At 34.1% G+C, this 14,539-nt stretch overlaps 1 protein-coding gene across 1 annotated transcript in view; it reads right to left on the bottom strand.

The window, feature by feature from the left end:
* The window catches only part of KDM7A (lysine demethylase 7A), a 100,300-nt gene that overhangs the window by 18,182 nt on the left and 67,579 nt on the right, over positions 1-14,539 (bottom strand). Inside the window, exons 10-11 of the mRNA XM_004452432.5 lie at positions 6,198-6,289; positions 3,802-3,891 (exon numbers count right to left, since the gene is read on the bottom strand). Coding sequence (XP_004452489.1) covers positions 3,802-3,891; positions 6,198-6,289 — 182 coding nt within the window. The remainder of the gene's footprint in view (positions 1-3,801; positions 3,892-6,197; positions 6,290-14,539) is intronic.

Raw genomic sequence — 14,539 nt, forward strand, 5'->3', positions numbered from 1 at the left:
TTTCTAGGATATTCTTTGTTATGTGTAAGCTAAAATTTCACCACAATGTGACTTGGTATAGGTCTTTTTTCATCCACCATACTGGGCATTCTGTAGGGCTCTCAATCTGTGAAGTTGTGTCCTTGAATTCTGAACCTTTTTTATTATTATTATTATTCATTCAATAATCTTGTTTTTGCTGTTCTCTTTCTGAAACTCCTTTATTTTTATGTTGGTGTCTTAAAATGACTTAGTTTTTCTCTTCTCTCTCTCTCCTTTCCTTTTTAAAATATGGGAGATTTTCTCAACTTTATCTTCCAATCATTCTACTGAATTTTGTTTCTATTATATTATTTTTAATTTATAAGAATCCTTTTTTTTTCTTCTCTGAATGTTCCTTTGTTATATCCTCCTGTTCTTTTTTCATGTTATCTTGAGGATATCAGTTATACTTGGATTTTGGACTGAAAACTTATTTATTTAATAATTAGTCTGTCTTCATGTTAGATGATCTACTCTTTTTGGCCTTCCATGCACTTTTCAAAGGAAAACATAAAAAACATAATTGGTTTCAAAAATGGTACTAAAAAAACTGGATCAGGGAGGCAGATGTGGCTCAAGGGATTAGGCTCCTGTCTACCATATGGGAGGTCCAGGGTTTGATTCCTGGGGTCTCCCAGTGAAGGCAAGCTGGCCTGTGTGGTGAGCTGGCCTGCACGGAGAGCTGGCCCACACAGACTGCTGGCCTGTGGAGGAGTGTTGGTCTGTGCAGCAAGCTGGCCTGAGTGGAGAGCTGGCACAGCAAGATGACGCAACAAAAAGAGACACAGAGGAAAGACAATAAGAAATGCAGCAGACCAGGGAGCTGAGGTGGTGCAAGAGACTGAGCACCTCTCTCTCACTCCGGAAGATCCAAGGATCAGTTCCCAGTGCCACCTAAGGAGAAGACAAGCAGACACAGAAGAATGTACCACGAATGGACACAGCAGACAATGAGGTGAGGGAGGGGGGAGAGAGAAATCGTATGCTATACACAAAAATTCAAGATTGATTATTTACCTAAATGTAAAAGCTTATAGGAAAAAAACAGAAAATATCTTCAACATCTGGGGTAGGCAAAGATTTTTTTGAGAGGACACACAAAATACACTAACTACAAAGGAAAAAAAATAAGTTGAACCTCATCAAAATTAAAGACTTCTGCTCATCAAAAGACATTAAGAAAATGAAGAGATAAGCCACAGGCTGGAGGAAAATATTTGATATACTGTACACATAGCTGACAAAAAACTTGTATCCAGAATATATAATGAACTCTACAAATCAATAATAAAAGCAATCTAATTTTTAAAATGGGCAAAAATCTCAGACACTTCATAAAAGATAAACATATAGTCACACATACAGGAAAGGTGCTTATCATCATTGGAAAATGCAAATTAACACCATAGTGAAATAAAATTTCATACTCTCTAGACTAAAATTAAAAAGAATGAAGACAGCAAATACTGGCAAGGAACAACTGAAGCTCTTACACACTACTAGTTGGAGTAAAAAATGGCACAACCACTTTGGAAAATCATTTGACACATTCTCAGAGTTTTTGTCTCTATCATTCTTATTGTCTTCAGGGATGTCTTTTTTTAAATATATTTTTTATTGTTATTTTAGTTCTCAGAGGTGGTAGTGGTAAGCAGATATGTTCAATCTACCAAGTTTAACTGGAATCTCCTTATTTACAAGATTAAAGTGGATCTGTTAAGTCAAAGGGAATGCTATCTAGAAAGTATAAACTAATTATATTACCTACTGGCAGAGTATGAATATGGCCATCTCACCACCACTTACTTTCCCAGACACTTGACATCATCTTTTCTTTAAATCTTTGACAGTTTGATATATGATTATATGAAGTTGTAAATTATTTAGCAAAATGTGGTTCAGGATTTTCTCCTCATTTTGAGATTTTTCATATTTTATTGGATTGGTCACTATTATTCCTTAAGTGAAATATCTGTTTACTTCCTCTGTACATTTTTCTACTGGCTATCCATCTGCCTTCAAACTCTCTACCCTCCATTAAAAAAAAATTCTTTGACTATGTTTTTCCAATTATTATTTCAGATGTTATTTTACACTTTAAATTTATACTATTAATTTGGAATTCACCTATTTTCAGAAATGAGATTCTCCATTTATTGAACAATTGTTTTATGTCCCTCAGTATAGGTCGATAGTTTTTTCACATAGGACAATATTTTTGTTGGGTTTATTCTTATTTTGGCTGTTATTGTGCATGTATGTATGTATTATATATGTATCTATTTATAAACATATTTAAGATTACCATACTATTATATATGACTTTTGATACTAAATTCATTTTTATGCAATTACTATCACTCTTTAAAAACAGAAAATACTTTCTACTTTACCTCAACACAAATGAGAATTACATGAACTACTCTAACTATAGATATTAAACTTAGCATTTTAATATTTTTTAGATGTATATACTCTTTTTGTGCCCTCAAACACAGCCCTAATCTAAGCTCCTAAATGGTCAGTTAGCTTCTATTCCTTCACTTAATTTCTTCTCAATTTAAACAGCACACTAATAGAACCATCTTCCTGAAGAATTACTTTAACTATATTCCCCTTATGAACCACCAAGAATAGCTCCTAATTATGAAATAAAAACATCTAATCACAGACTTTATGGACTGTTAGCAAAGGGCATTTATCTAACTAAGTTGCTCTAATATTTTTAAATAAGTTAGTCTCCTTGTCCCACCCTACTAATATCATCCCTCTTTCCACTACTAGTTCTACTCACTTGCTATATACTTTTTTCTCCTTCTCTAATTACTTAACATATATTCATCTCTGAAATTAGTAGCTGAGATTAACTGGATCTGAAAGTTGTTTTGTGTATCCTCTATTTTTCACTCTAGAGTAAGCTGAAGGCAATATAATAACTGCTTCCTTATTACTTCAATTTTAAAAATAAAATAGGATGCTTTATGTTACATTATGCATTTTGTCTTAATGGACTAAAACAAATGGATGGAATAAATAGGAGGCAAATATTTATCAACTAAACAACATATAGGACAAGGGACTGATTTAAAAGACATCTATGTCGGGGAATGGGTATAGCTCAATGGCTGAGCACCCACTTTCCCATGTATGAGGTCCCGAGTTCAATCCCTGGTACTTCCTGAAAAAAAAATCCATGTTCTGTTTATAGTTAATAAAACATACAAAGGAATAACTTAGATGCTCTACACATTTCTATCCTGAGGACTTTTCACTCAAAAAAGGAAGAAAAAGAAAATAACAGAAAAAGGCCCAACAAACTCAGCAGGTCCTGAACTTTTTTGGTCTCAGGATCCCCTTCTATATTTTTAAAAATTACTGAAGAACTATACAATACAACTGTGCAACACAAAGAGTGAACCCTAATGTAAGACATGGACTATATAGTTAACAACATAATTATAATAATACTGTTTTATCATTTGTTACAAAGGCACCATATTAATGCAAAATGTTAATAACTGTGTAAGGGGATGGGGTGATAATGAGAACTCTACGTTCTGTATGATTTTTCTGTAGACCTAAAGCTCCTCTAATATAATCAAAAATTTAAAAGAAAAAGATATTTTAAATTTCTAGGACTTTAAAAGCCTGAAAACTGATAATTCTTCAAAGACCTCAGCTCATTCTATTTCAAAGTGTACAGGAACTTTGTAATGTTTGTAATGTGGTGGCTCAAAACAGAAAGCAACCAAACCTTTAGATGATAGTTTCTATTCTTACCTCTATTGCTCGAATTACTTTAGAAAGTTCTTTAATAAGATGTCCAGGTCTAACATTGTCTGGAATTTCAAAGGCATGTTCAGACACAAGCTGTATTTGGATTAATAAAGATAAGAAAACCAAAGTTACTTATAGTTTAATATGTAAAAACTAATTTACTAAACCAATTTGGAGGTTCTTTAGATTTTATAGACATAGCTAAATACTACAGTGCTCCTTAAAATAAGCCGGGTCTCAGAGTTCATGTAGTTGGTATAATGCCGTCTAAGGAGATCCTCAGAAACTTATAAATTCTCTTAGATCGAGTTAAAGATGGAATTGTCTCACAATGAATTTCGTTTTATACTGAGTGGTAACCTTGTACTCTATACCTCAAAGCCTACCATAATTCTAATTACTATTATTAAATAGTAAAATAACTAATTAAGCCTAACATTTAATTCATACTACATAAGGAATTATAAGGGGAACAAAACAATCCTATTTCTCATGAGAGGTCTAATTTAAATAAGTTTTTGTAAACTTTTTTTAAAGAATCAAAAGTAAAATAGGAAAAAGATCCCATCAACCAGAAAGAAGAATTAATGAGCTGCCTTGTTAAATGAACTGTCAACTACTATCATTATTTATTATACCCATATCTAAATATTAATCTCCACATCTAAGAATAACTTGTTTTTTCAGACACACTCAACATACTGTTTTAAACTTTTGCTTTGTACCTTCTCTCTTTATTTTACCTTAATTTTAAACACAAACCAATACCAAATAACATTAAGTGCTAACTATGTGCCAGATAATGTCCCAAATACTTCACAAGTGTTGACTCAATTAATCCTTCCAATAACACTATGAAATAGGTACTACTATTATTTCCATTTTACATTTGAGGGAACTAAAGTACCCTTTAGGTTAGTAATTTATTAGTAGCAAAGCTGAGATTTGAAACCAAGTATCTGACTCCAGGGTCTATGCTTTTAATTACTATTCTAAGCTTCCTTTCATCTTAGAGCAAATTTAACAGTTAAATACAAGCATACATTTAAAAATGCATTTCAAATGTAATGTAATAACAGTATTTATTATCTATATCAAATTTTGGTGTGCATCAAAACCACCCACAGAGTATGTTAAAAACAAGGATCTAGATTCTATCTCAGATCTATTATATCAGAATCTTTACAGGAAGACCAATGGGTTTTATTTTTAAAAAGCTCTAAAGGCAATTCTGATATGCACACAAGTTTGAAAATCACTAGTACAAAGCCATCAGCAGGCAATTGCTTACAGTTTTTGCAACATATCTTGCTTTTATTTTATTATATAGTTTTTAATTTGTTTATATTTTGTTTCTCCTCTAGATGGTGAAGTCTCTGACAGCAGAAGACATTTTTATTTTCTTAAACCCTTTGCACTAGGTAGGTACAAGCAAGGATAAAGTGAGAGTAGAAAATTATTGGGATGATAACCTATTTATTACTCTCTCCCCAAACTTAAGAACATGATTTTTATTTCAAGTGGACATTCAAGAAATTAATATGGAAATATATTTTCATCAGGTCACATATGTATCATTTATCAAAATGTGTGCAAGATCCATGGGAGAAGTATAGATGACAAAGACAGTATCTATTCTCTAAATGCTCATATACCTTGTGAAAGAGACAGGGATACATTACATACATTACATTTAAGTCCTACTACAACACTGGCACAAGAAATATGCTATGAAAGCATAAGGGTAGGAAATATTAATTCCAAATGGAGATCTGGGGTAACCTCTTAGAGGTGGTGGGATTCAAATGCAAACAACGGGACATTTTACTGAAAATAGAATGCCATGCTTGAACCTCGAACACCTCTTTCCTTCATTTTTATATGTGTTTAGTAGAATGGCTAAGAACATTGACTTTGCAATTGCAGAAACCTAGGTTTAAGACCAGTTATCTTGGGCAAGTTCCTTAATTTCTCTGAACCTCAGCTTTCCCACCTGTAAAATGGAGGTAACACTAGCACCCAGATGTCATAAACTGCTTTGTTATTTAAATGAGATTATGCATGTAAAGACCTATCAGCATATTTAGTACACTATAAATGCTCTATGTTCTCTACTATACACATTCATTTCTTAGTCAATAGCCTAGATAAACCTGAATTACTTTCTTTTCCAGATTTAAAAAATACCAAAGTACTTTATTGTCCTAAATAAAAACATAGTCTATTTGTACAAATTTTAAAATAAAATGCACATAGTATTTAAAGCATGCTTTCCATTCTTTCTACTATTGCAACTCAGAAGTACTGCTAAAACAGGATAAGTAATCTTTTTTCCTAATCTTGTCATATTAAAAAATACATATACACATATCTATATATCACCAAAGAGAACTACTTACATCTTTTTTCATCCATAATTTTAAAGCAGTATGCAGTGCTTTCACTCCCTGTACTAGGTAAGACTGAGGCTGGAAACCATCTTCTCGCAGTTCTGTATAAATACAAATAGGGTAGGGGAAAGGAGTTAGAAGAAGATAAAGGAGTTAACTTTAGATTTGATGAACAATTAGAAGAACAGAATTAAACTATATAATTTCTAAATTAAAGAAAGAAAAAAAATGGAAGAGCAATGCTTCAATATGGGTTTATAATTTTAACAAATGTACCACACTAATGAAGGATGATGTTAATGTGGGAAAGTGTGGGAAGCGGAGGGAGTGGGGCATATGGGAATTCCTCATATTTTTTTATGTAACATTTATATAATCTAAAGCTTCTTTAAAAATAAAAAAAATATTAAAAAAAAGAAATAATTCAGAAGGTAAAAAAGAAAAAGAAGCAGAATTACATTAAATATAATGGTTATAAATGCTCCAGGTAAAGACTGTCCTACTGGATTTAAAAATAAACTCAAAAGACAGGAAGAACATATAAAAAATGGAGAAAGGCTTAAAATAAAAAGATGGAAAACAAGCTTTCAAAAGAAAGCTGGTGTAAAAAAAAAAGCTGGGGTAGCTATATCAATAGATTGTCATTTTAATAAAAGGTCATTTCATAATGACAGGAGATTCAATTAATTAAAAAGACATAACCATTAAAATGTATCTACACTTCATAATAACCTAGGCGGAAAATAAAGACAGCAATAACTAGACAGAACTACAAGAAGAAATAAGCAACTCTACAATAACATTGAAGGATTTAAACACATTTCTCCTGGAAAATTATTAAAGAGGACCCCCACCCCTCAAAAGGAAAAACCCCCAAAGCCAGTAGGCACATATTCAATTTGAACAATATATAAAATTGGTTCAATGATTATAAAGAGTACACTGAACCCAGCAATTGCCAAATTACATCTTTCCAAACATACAGAGAACATTACAAAAACCATCCATAATCCTGGGCCATAAACAGGACTCAACAAATGTCCAAGGACCAAAATCATGGGCAGCATCTTCTTTAATCATAATGCAATTAAGCTAGAAATCAGTATTGTAGAAATTGTTAACAAAAGATAACTAAAAAAAAATCCCATATGTTTGGAAATTAAGAAATACAAATATTAAGAAACAGACTATTAAATAATATTTGGGGACGTGGACTTGGCCCAATGGATAGGGTGTCCGCCTACCACATGGAAGTTCCACAGTTCAAACCCCAGGCCTCCTTGACCCGTGTGGAGCTGGCCCATGAGCAGTGCTGATGCGCACAAGGAGTGCTGTGCCACACGGGGATGTCCCCTGCGTAGGGGAGCCCCATGGGCAAGGAGTGCGCCCCATAAGAAGAGCCACCCAGCGTAAAAGAAAGTGCAGCCTGCCCAAGAATGGCACCGCACACATGGAGAGCTGACACAAGATGATGCAACAAAAAGAAACACAGATTTCTGGTGCTGGTGATAAGGATAGAAGTGGTCACAGAAGAACACACAGCAAATGGGCACAGAAAGCAGACAACTGGGGGGGGGGGAGAGAAATTTTAAAATAATAATAATATTTGGATCAAGTGCTTATTGGAAATTGCAAAATGTTTTGCTTAAACAATAATGAAATATGTCAAAAAGTGTAGCATACTACACATAGAGGGAAAAATATAACCTTAAATGCTTATGTTAGAAAAAAATACTGAAAACTACTGAGCCAAGGACCCACTAACAATTTTATAAAACAAAATCAAATCAAAACAACCTAGAAGAAACAATAAACGTATATATGAATACATATACAAATAAACTATACAAATAATATTCTAATCTAACCCAGAATTAAATAATCATGATAATACATCAACATCAAGCTTGATTTAATATTAGAAAATCAATTAAATGTCACCAATAAACTAATAGATTAAAAGAGAAAAATCACAGGACTAATATATGTAGGAAAAGCTTTTGATAAAATTTAATTACCCCTGATCATTTAAAAGAAAGGAAAAAAATCCAACATTTTTGCCATCTTAGAAGAGATAAGAACTGCTTTAAACTTGATAAAATTTATCAACAAAAAGCTGGTATAATATTTAATGGTGAAAGGTTGAAAGCTATCTGTTTGAGACTGGGAACAAGATAAAGGTGCCCATCACACCATTTCTTTTCAAATTGCTTTGGAGGTCCTAGCCAACCCAATAATGCAATAAATATAAATAAAAGTTATAAAGATTGGAAAAGAAGGAATGGAACTGTTATTATTCAAGGAGGATGTGACTGTGTATTAGAGAACCAAAGGCACCTTCAGACAAATTATTAGAATTGATCATAGTTTTCAACAGGGTTGCTAAATAAGAAATCAGTATAAAAATTAACTATTTCTATATTCCAGCATCATATGGTTAAGTTGAAACATACGATATTGCCAATATTTGACCATTTTTGACCTACATAAAAAGCAATTTCGTGATTCAACCATATGCATATACTTGTATACATAACAAAGATTACTATATATAATGATACAAACATCATTTATAATAGCACCAAAGAATATGAAGTAGTCAGGAATAAACTTAGTAAGATATGAATGTACAAGATTTTTACCAAAATTCTGAAAAACATTAAAGAAAATCTAAATAAATGAGATGCTTCATGATCATTTTTAGAAAAACCCAATACTGCAATGATGTAAAATGTTATTAATAGGGGAGAGTGGGAGAGAAAAGGGTGTTGGGTATATGGAAATCCCCTGTATTTTCTATGTAACTTTTCTGTAAGCTAAAACTGTTTTGAATATAAAGTGAAAAAAATAACACACTGGGGAACATATGGAAGAAACTGTCACTGTACATAAAAGACAACAGATCTTACAGTGAAGAAAGACACAATGAATAATTTTTTTCATTTTTATTTTTGTATTTTATGTTATTTTTATTATTAATTTTATTTGGTTATTTTTTGGGCTTTGTTTTGGGGGAGGTTTTGGATTGTAGAAGTGTCACAACTGTGGCAGGAGATGATCACTGGTGCAGGGTGTCAGTGATGTGGTATGTATTGGGAGGGGTGCACCTGGGCATGCCCCTACCGCATATGAATATTTTCATGCAGTCATGGGGTACTACTTGGTGGGTGGAGACTCACACATAACTGAAAGAATATTGTATTCCTACCCTGGAAAGTCCTGCCACATCCTCTAATAGAGTGGCAAGAATCCCCTGGGTACATGGGCAATGCCTAAGGAAAGAGGACAGACCAATATGCCAGTCCCTTGATAAAAGCTTTTAGAGGGGAAAGGACGTTGCTCAAGCAACTGAGTGCTTGCTCCCCACATGGAAGGTCCCAGGCGCGATCCCTGGTGCCTCCTAAAAACAAAAACAAACAAGCAAGCAAATGAAACATCCAACTCAGGGGAGCCCATGTGGCTCAGCAGTTGAGCACTGGCTTCCCACATATGAGATCCCGGATTCAATCCTCAGTCCTGGTACCTCAAATTAAAAAAAAAAATTACAAAAAAAAAAAAAGCTTTTAGAAGTGAAGAATATCTTGGACTAAGAAGAAACTTCTTAAACAAGGCATAAAAAGCACCTTAAAAGCTAAAAATATGCTATTTTAAAATTAAGAAATTTTGTTTAATATATACCACTAAGAGAATAAAAAGCCAAAATTGAAGATGTCTGTAACATGCATTACTGAAAAGACTAGAATCTAGAACAAACATACAAAGAACCATAAGTCAATGTAAAAGGAAACTACCAAATAAAATACCAGCAAAAGACTTGACGAAGCATTTCAATTAAGAGGAAATCTGACAGGCCAATAAACATATGCAAAAATGCTCAACTGCATTAACAACCAGGGAAATGCACATTAAAAGCACAAGGATTACTGCCATTAATATTTTCAACATTAAAATCTGACAATACCAGGTTTTGCCCAGAGTATGGAACATTAGGAACTCTCATATCCTGACAGTGGAAATGACGAGTGTTGGAACTACTTCGTTTTGGCATTAGTTAGTGAATGCTACTTATGACCTAGAAATTCACTCATGAGTCTACTCTCTGGAGTAACTCCTGCACTAGGTGACAAACACAAGAACTTCTTTGCAACATTTTCCCTCAATTGGCAAAAACTGAAAACAACCCCAAAATGTCAATGAACTGTAGAACAGGTATATAAATTGTGATATGTTCAGATACTAGAGCAATGGGAAGAAAAAAAAGGAACTACACCTATATACAAATATATGGATGAATCTCACAAACATAATGCTGAGAAAAAGAAGGGTCACAAAAGAACATCAGTGTGAATCTATTCATGTGAAGTTCAAAATGGACTAAAACACTCATTTGGCATAAACTGCATTTTTGAGAGTGAGCCACAACTCTGTCCTTGGTAACATGTGCAGATTACTAGTGTACTGAGTGAAAACAATATTTTCCAAATTTACCTGTGGTTTTCTGATGAAGCTCTTCATATAAGTGATTTTTAAGGACATAGGTTTGTTAGATTATGGACTAGAGACACTAATTTGCACTAAAAAAAATGTTTTTGGCAAGGGGAAATCATGTATTTAAAAAAAATAGGGGTGATAGCCCCACCTTACTACAAAAGGGCCTCTCTTTCTGTAATGTGGCTTTTAGTGAATTTAAAACAGAGCAGAGTAAGGAGGCAGGGCTCAACTTTCTCACAAAAACAATGGAAGAAGGGCAAAAAGCTGTCTGATAGACCTGCTTTGGGCATCTGCACACCAGGAGAATGCTGTGAAATCCCCAAAAGGGTGAGGGACAAAGAGATGAAGAAGTCAAAATGAAAATCAACAAGTTACTAACCCTCACTGCCAGGAACAGCACCCATCTCCCACCCTCACGGTGAAGAGCCTGGATAAAATCCATGGTTGAATGCAGCCAATTGAGAGGGGAACAGACATCTTCCCCACTGGGAAAAGGGAAGGTGCAGAAAAGAGTAGAGAGTGGTTTCTCTTCAGTGATTTTGGCCAGCAGACTCCCACTGAATCTCAGCTCTGGCCAAACCAGAATGGGGGCAAGTGGAGGCTGAAAGAGAAACCTCCTAGGAAAGATTGGCCAATGAACACCATCTGCTGGCCAGCCAGGAAACTGCAAGGAGAAAACCACTTTCAGCTCCTTCCTTCGAAACCTCTGGAAGTGGATCCATGCCCCATTAGTGACACCCTGGCCCTATTTTGGTAACTTAAGGTGGGCAATTTTAAAGACAATAAGTTGAACCAAAAATCAAAAAACTGTGAAACAAAACCACTATGCAAGAGGGAGAAACTGAAGGTCAGAGTAAATTCACCAACATATTCAGATGCCTAGACATCAGCAAAAAATTATAAGTCATACTACGAAACAGGAAGTGATGGCCCAGGCAAGGACCAAACCAAAATCTTGACAAGACACATGATTTAAGACAAATAATGATAATCACACAAATCTCCTAAATAAAGGAGTTGAAGGAAAATATGACTAAAGAGATATAGGATAATATTAGTATTGGACAAAATAGATTTTAAATACAAAACTGTATTGTATAGAAGATGAAGAAAGTCATTATATAAGGTTGGTACAAAAGGAATTGCGGTTTTGCATTGCTCAAATTTGCCGTTTGATACTGGCATACATTCTTAAATAAATGTGGTTATGTTATAAATCATTTTAATATGCATTTCACATTTTATGTTTTTTTGCTAAAGACTTATTTCTTGCTGTTTATTTTATATTTATTTTAGACTATGGAATTGTTATTAGACTAAAAGCAAATTTGAGCGATTTTCTTATTTGAGTTCAAAATGGGTCATAAAGCAGCAGAGACAACTCGCAGCATCAACAACACATTTGGCCAGGAACTGCTAATGAACGGAAGAGCAGTGGTGGTTCAAGAAGCTTTGCAAAGAAGACGAGAGCCTTGAAGTTGAGGAGCATAGTGGCTGGCCATTGGAAGTTGACAACAACCAATTGAGAGCAATCATCGAAGCTGATCCTCTTAAGCTACACGAGAAATTGCCGAAGAACTCAACGTTGACCATTTTATGGTCATTCGTCATTTGAAGCAAATTGGAAGGTGAAAAAGCTCAATAAGTGAGTGCCTCATGAGCTGACTAAAAATCAAAAGAATTGTCTCTTATTCTATGCAAAAACAATGAGCCATTTCTCAATTGGATTATGACGTGTGATGAAAAGTGGATTTTATATGACAACTGGCAATGACCAGCTCAGTGGTTGGACCGAGAAGAAGCTCCAAAGCACTTCCCAAAGCCAAACTTACACCAAAAAAAGGTCATGGTCACTGTTTGGTGGTGTGCTGCCAGTCTGAACCACTACAGTTTTCTGAATCCTGGTGATACCATTACATCTGAGAAGTATGCTCAGCAAATCAAAGAGATGCAACAAAAACTCCAATGCCTGTAGCCGGCATTGGTCAACAGAAAGGGCCCAATTCTTCTCCATGACAACACCCAACTGCATGTTGCACAACCAATACTTCAAAAGTTGAATGAGTTGGGCTACAAAGTTTTGCCTCATCTGCCATATTCACCTGACCTCTTGCCAACTGACTACCACTTCTTCAAGCATCTCAACAACTATTTGCAGGGAAAACACTTTCACAACCAGCAAGATGCATAAAATGCTTTTCAAGAGTTTGTCATATCCAGAAACATGGATTTTAACACTATAGAAATATAGAAACATATTTCTCAGCAAAAATGTGTTGATTTTAATGGCTCCTATTTTGATTAATAAAGATGTTTTTAAAATTTACAGTCTGAAATCACAATTCCTTTTGCACCAACCTAATATATTAATAAATAAAAGGGGCAATTCACCAAGAAGAAATAACTATAATAAACATTTATGCACCTAACCTGGGTGCCCCTAGATACATAATGCACACACTGGCAAAAATGAAGGGAGAAATAGATGTCTCTACAATAATAACTGGAGACTTCAATACACCACTCTCGGCATTGTATAGAACATCTGGCATAGGATAAATAAGGAAACAGAGAGTTTGAATAATATGATAAGTGAGATAGATGTAACAAACATTTATGGAGCATTACATCCCAAAACAGCAGGATATACATTCTTTTTCAGGACTCATGGATCCTTTTCCAGGATAGATCATATATTGGGTCAAAAGACAATCTCAATAACTTTGAAAAGATTAAAATTATACAAAATACTTTCCCTGATCATAATGGAAAGAAGCTGAAAATTAATAATTGATGGAAAAAGGGAAAACTCATAAATATATGGAGATTAAATAACATACTCTTACATAATCAGTTGGTCAAAGAAAAAATTGCAAGAGAAATCAGTAAATATTTGGAGAAGAATGAAAACGAGAATACAACATATCAAAACCTAAGGAATTCAGCAAAGGCACTGCTGAGAAGAAAATTTATTGCCCTCAATGTTCACATTAAAAAAGAGGAAAAAGCTAAAACCAAAGACGTAACCTACCCAGAGGAAGAAGAAAAAGAATAGCAAACTAATCCCAAACCATGCCTAAGGAAAGAAAGAATATAGATGGGAGCAGAAATAAATGAAACTGAGGACAAGAAAACAATAGAGAGAATCAACAAAACTCAAAGTTTGTTCTTTGAGACGATCAATGAAATTGACAAACCCTTAGCTAGGCTGACAAAGAAAAAAAGAGAAAAGATGCAAATAAATAAAATCAGAAATGAGAATGGGGATGTTACCACTGACCCTGCAGAAATAAGGGATATCATCAGAGGATACTATGAACAATTGTACACCACAAACTAGACAATGTATACAAAGTGGACAAATCACTAGAAACACATGAACAACCTATAGTGACCCTAGAAGAAAGGGAAGACCTCAACAAGCTAATGAAAAGTAAAGAGATTGAAATAGTCATCAAAAACCTCCCAAAGATGAAAAGCCCAGGAACAGAGAGTTTCACAGGTGACTTCTACCAATCATTCAAAGGCAATATAATACAATCTTGCTCAAGCTCTTCCAAAAATTGCACAGGAAGGAATGTTACCAAAATCATTCTATGAAGCCAACACCACCCTAATACCAAAACCAGACAAAGACACTACCAAAAAAAAAAAAAAAAGACAGATACTATGAAAAAAGAAAATTACAGACCAATTTCACTGATGAATATAGATGCAAAAATCCTCAACAAAATACTTGCAAACTGAATCAAAAAGTATATTAAATGAATTATACACCACAATCAAGGGGATTTTATCTCAGGTATGCAAGGGTGGTTCAACATGAGAATATAAATTAGTGTAATAAACCACTTTAATAC

This window comes from Dasypus novemcinctus, chromosome 5 (assembly GCF_030445035.2).
Source record: "Dasypus novemcinctus isolate mDasNov1 chromosome 5, mDasNov1.1.hap2, whole genome shotgun sequence".
NCBI lineage: Eukaryota > Metazoa > Chordata > Mammalia > Cingulata > Dasypodidae > Dasypus > Dasypus novemcinctus.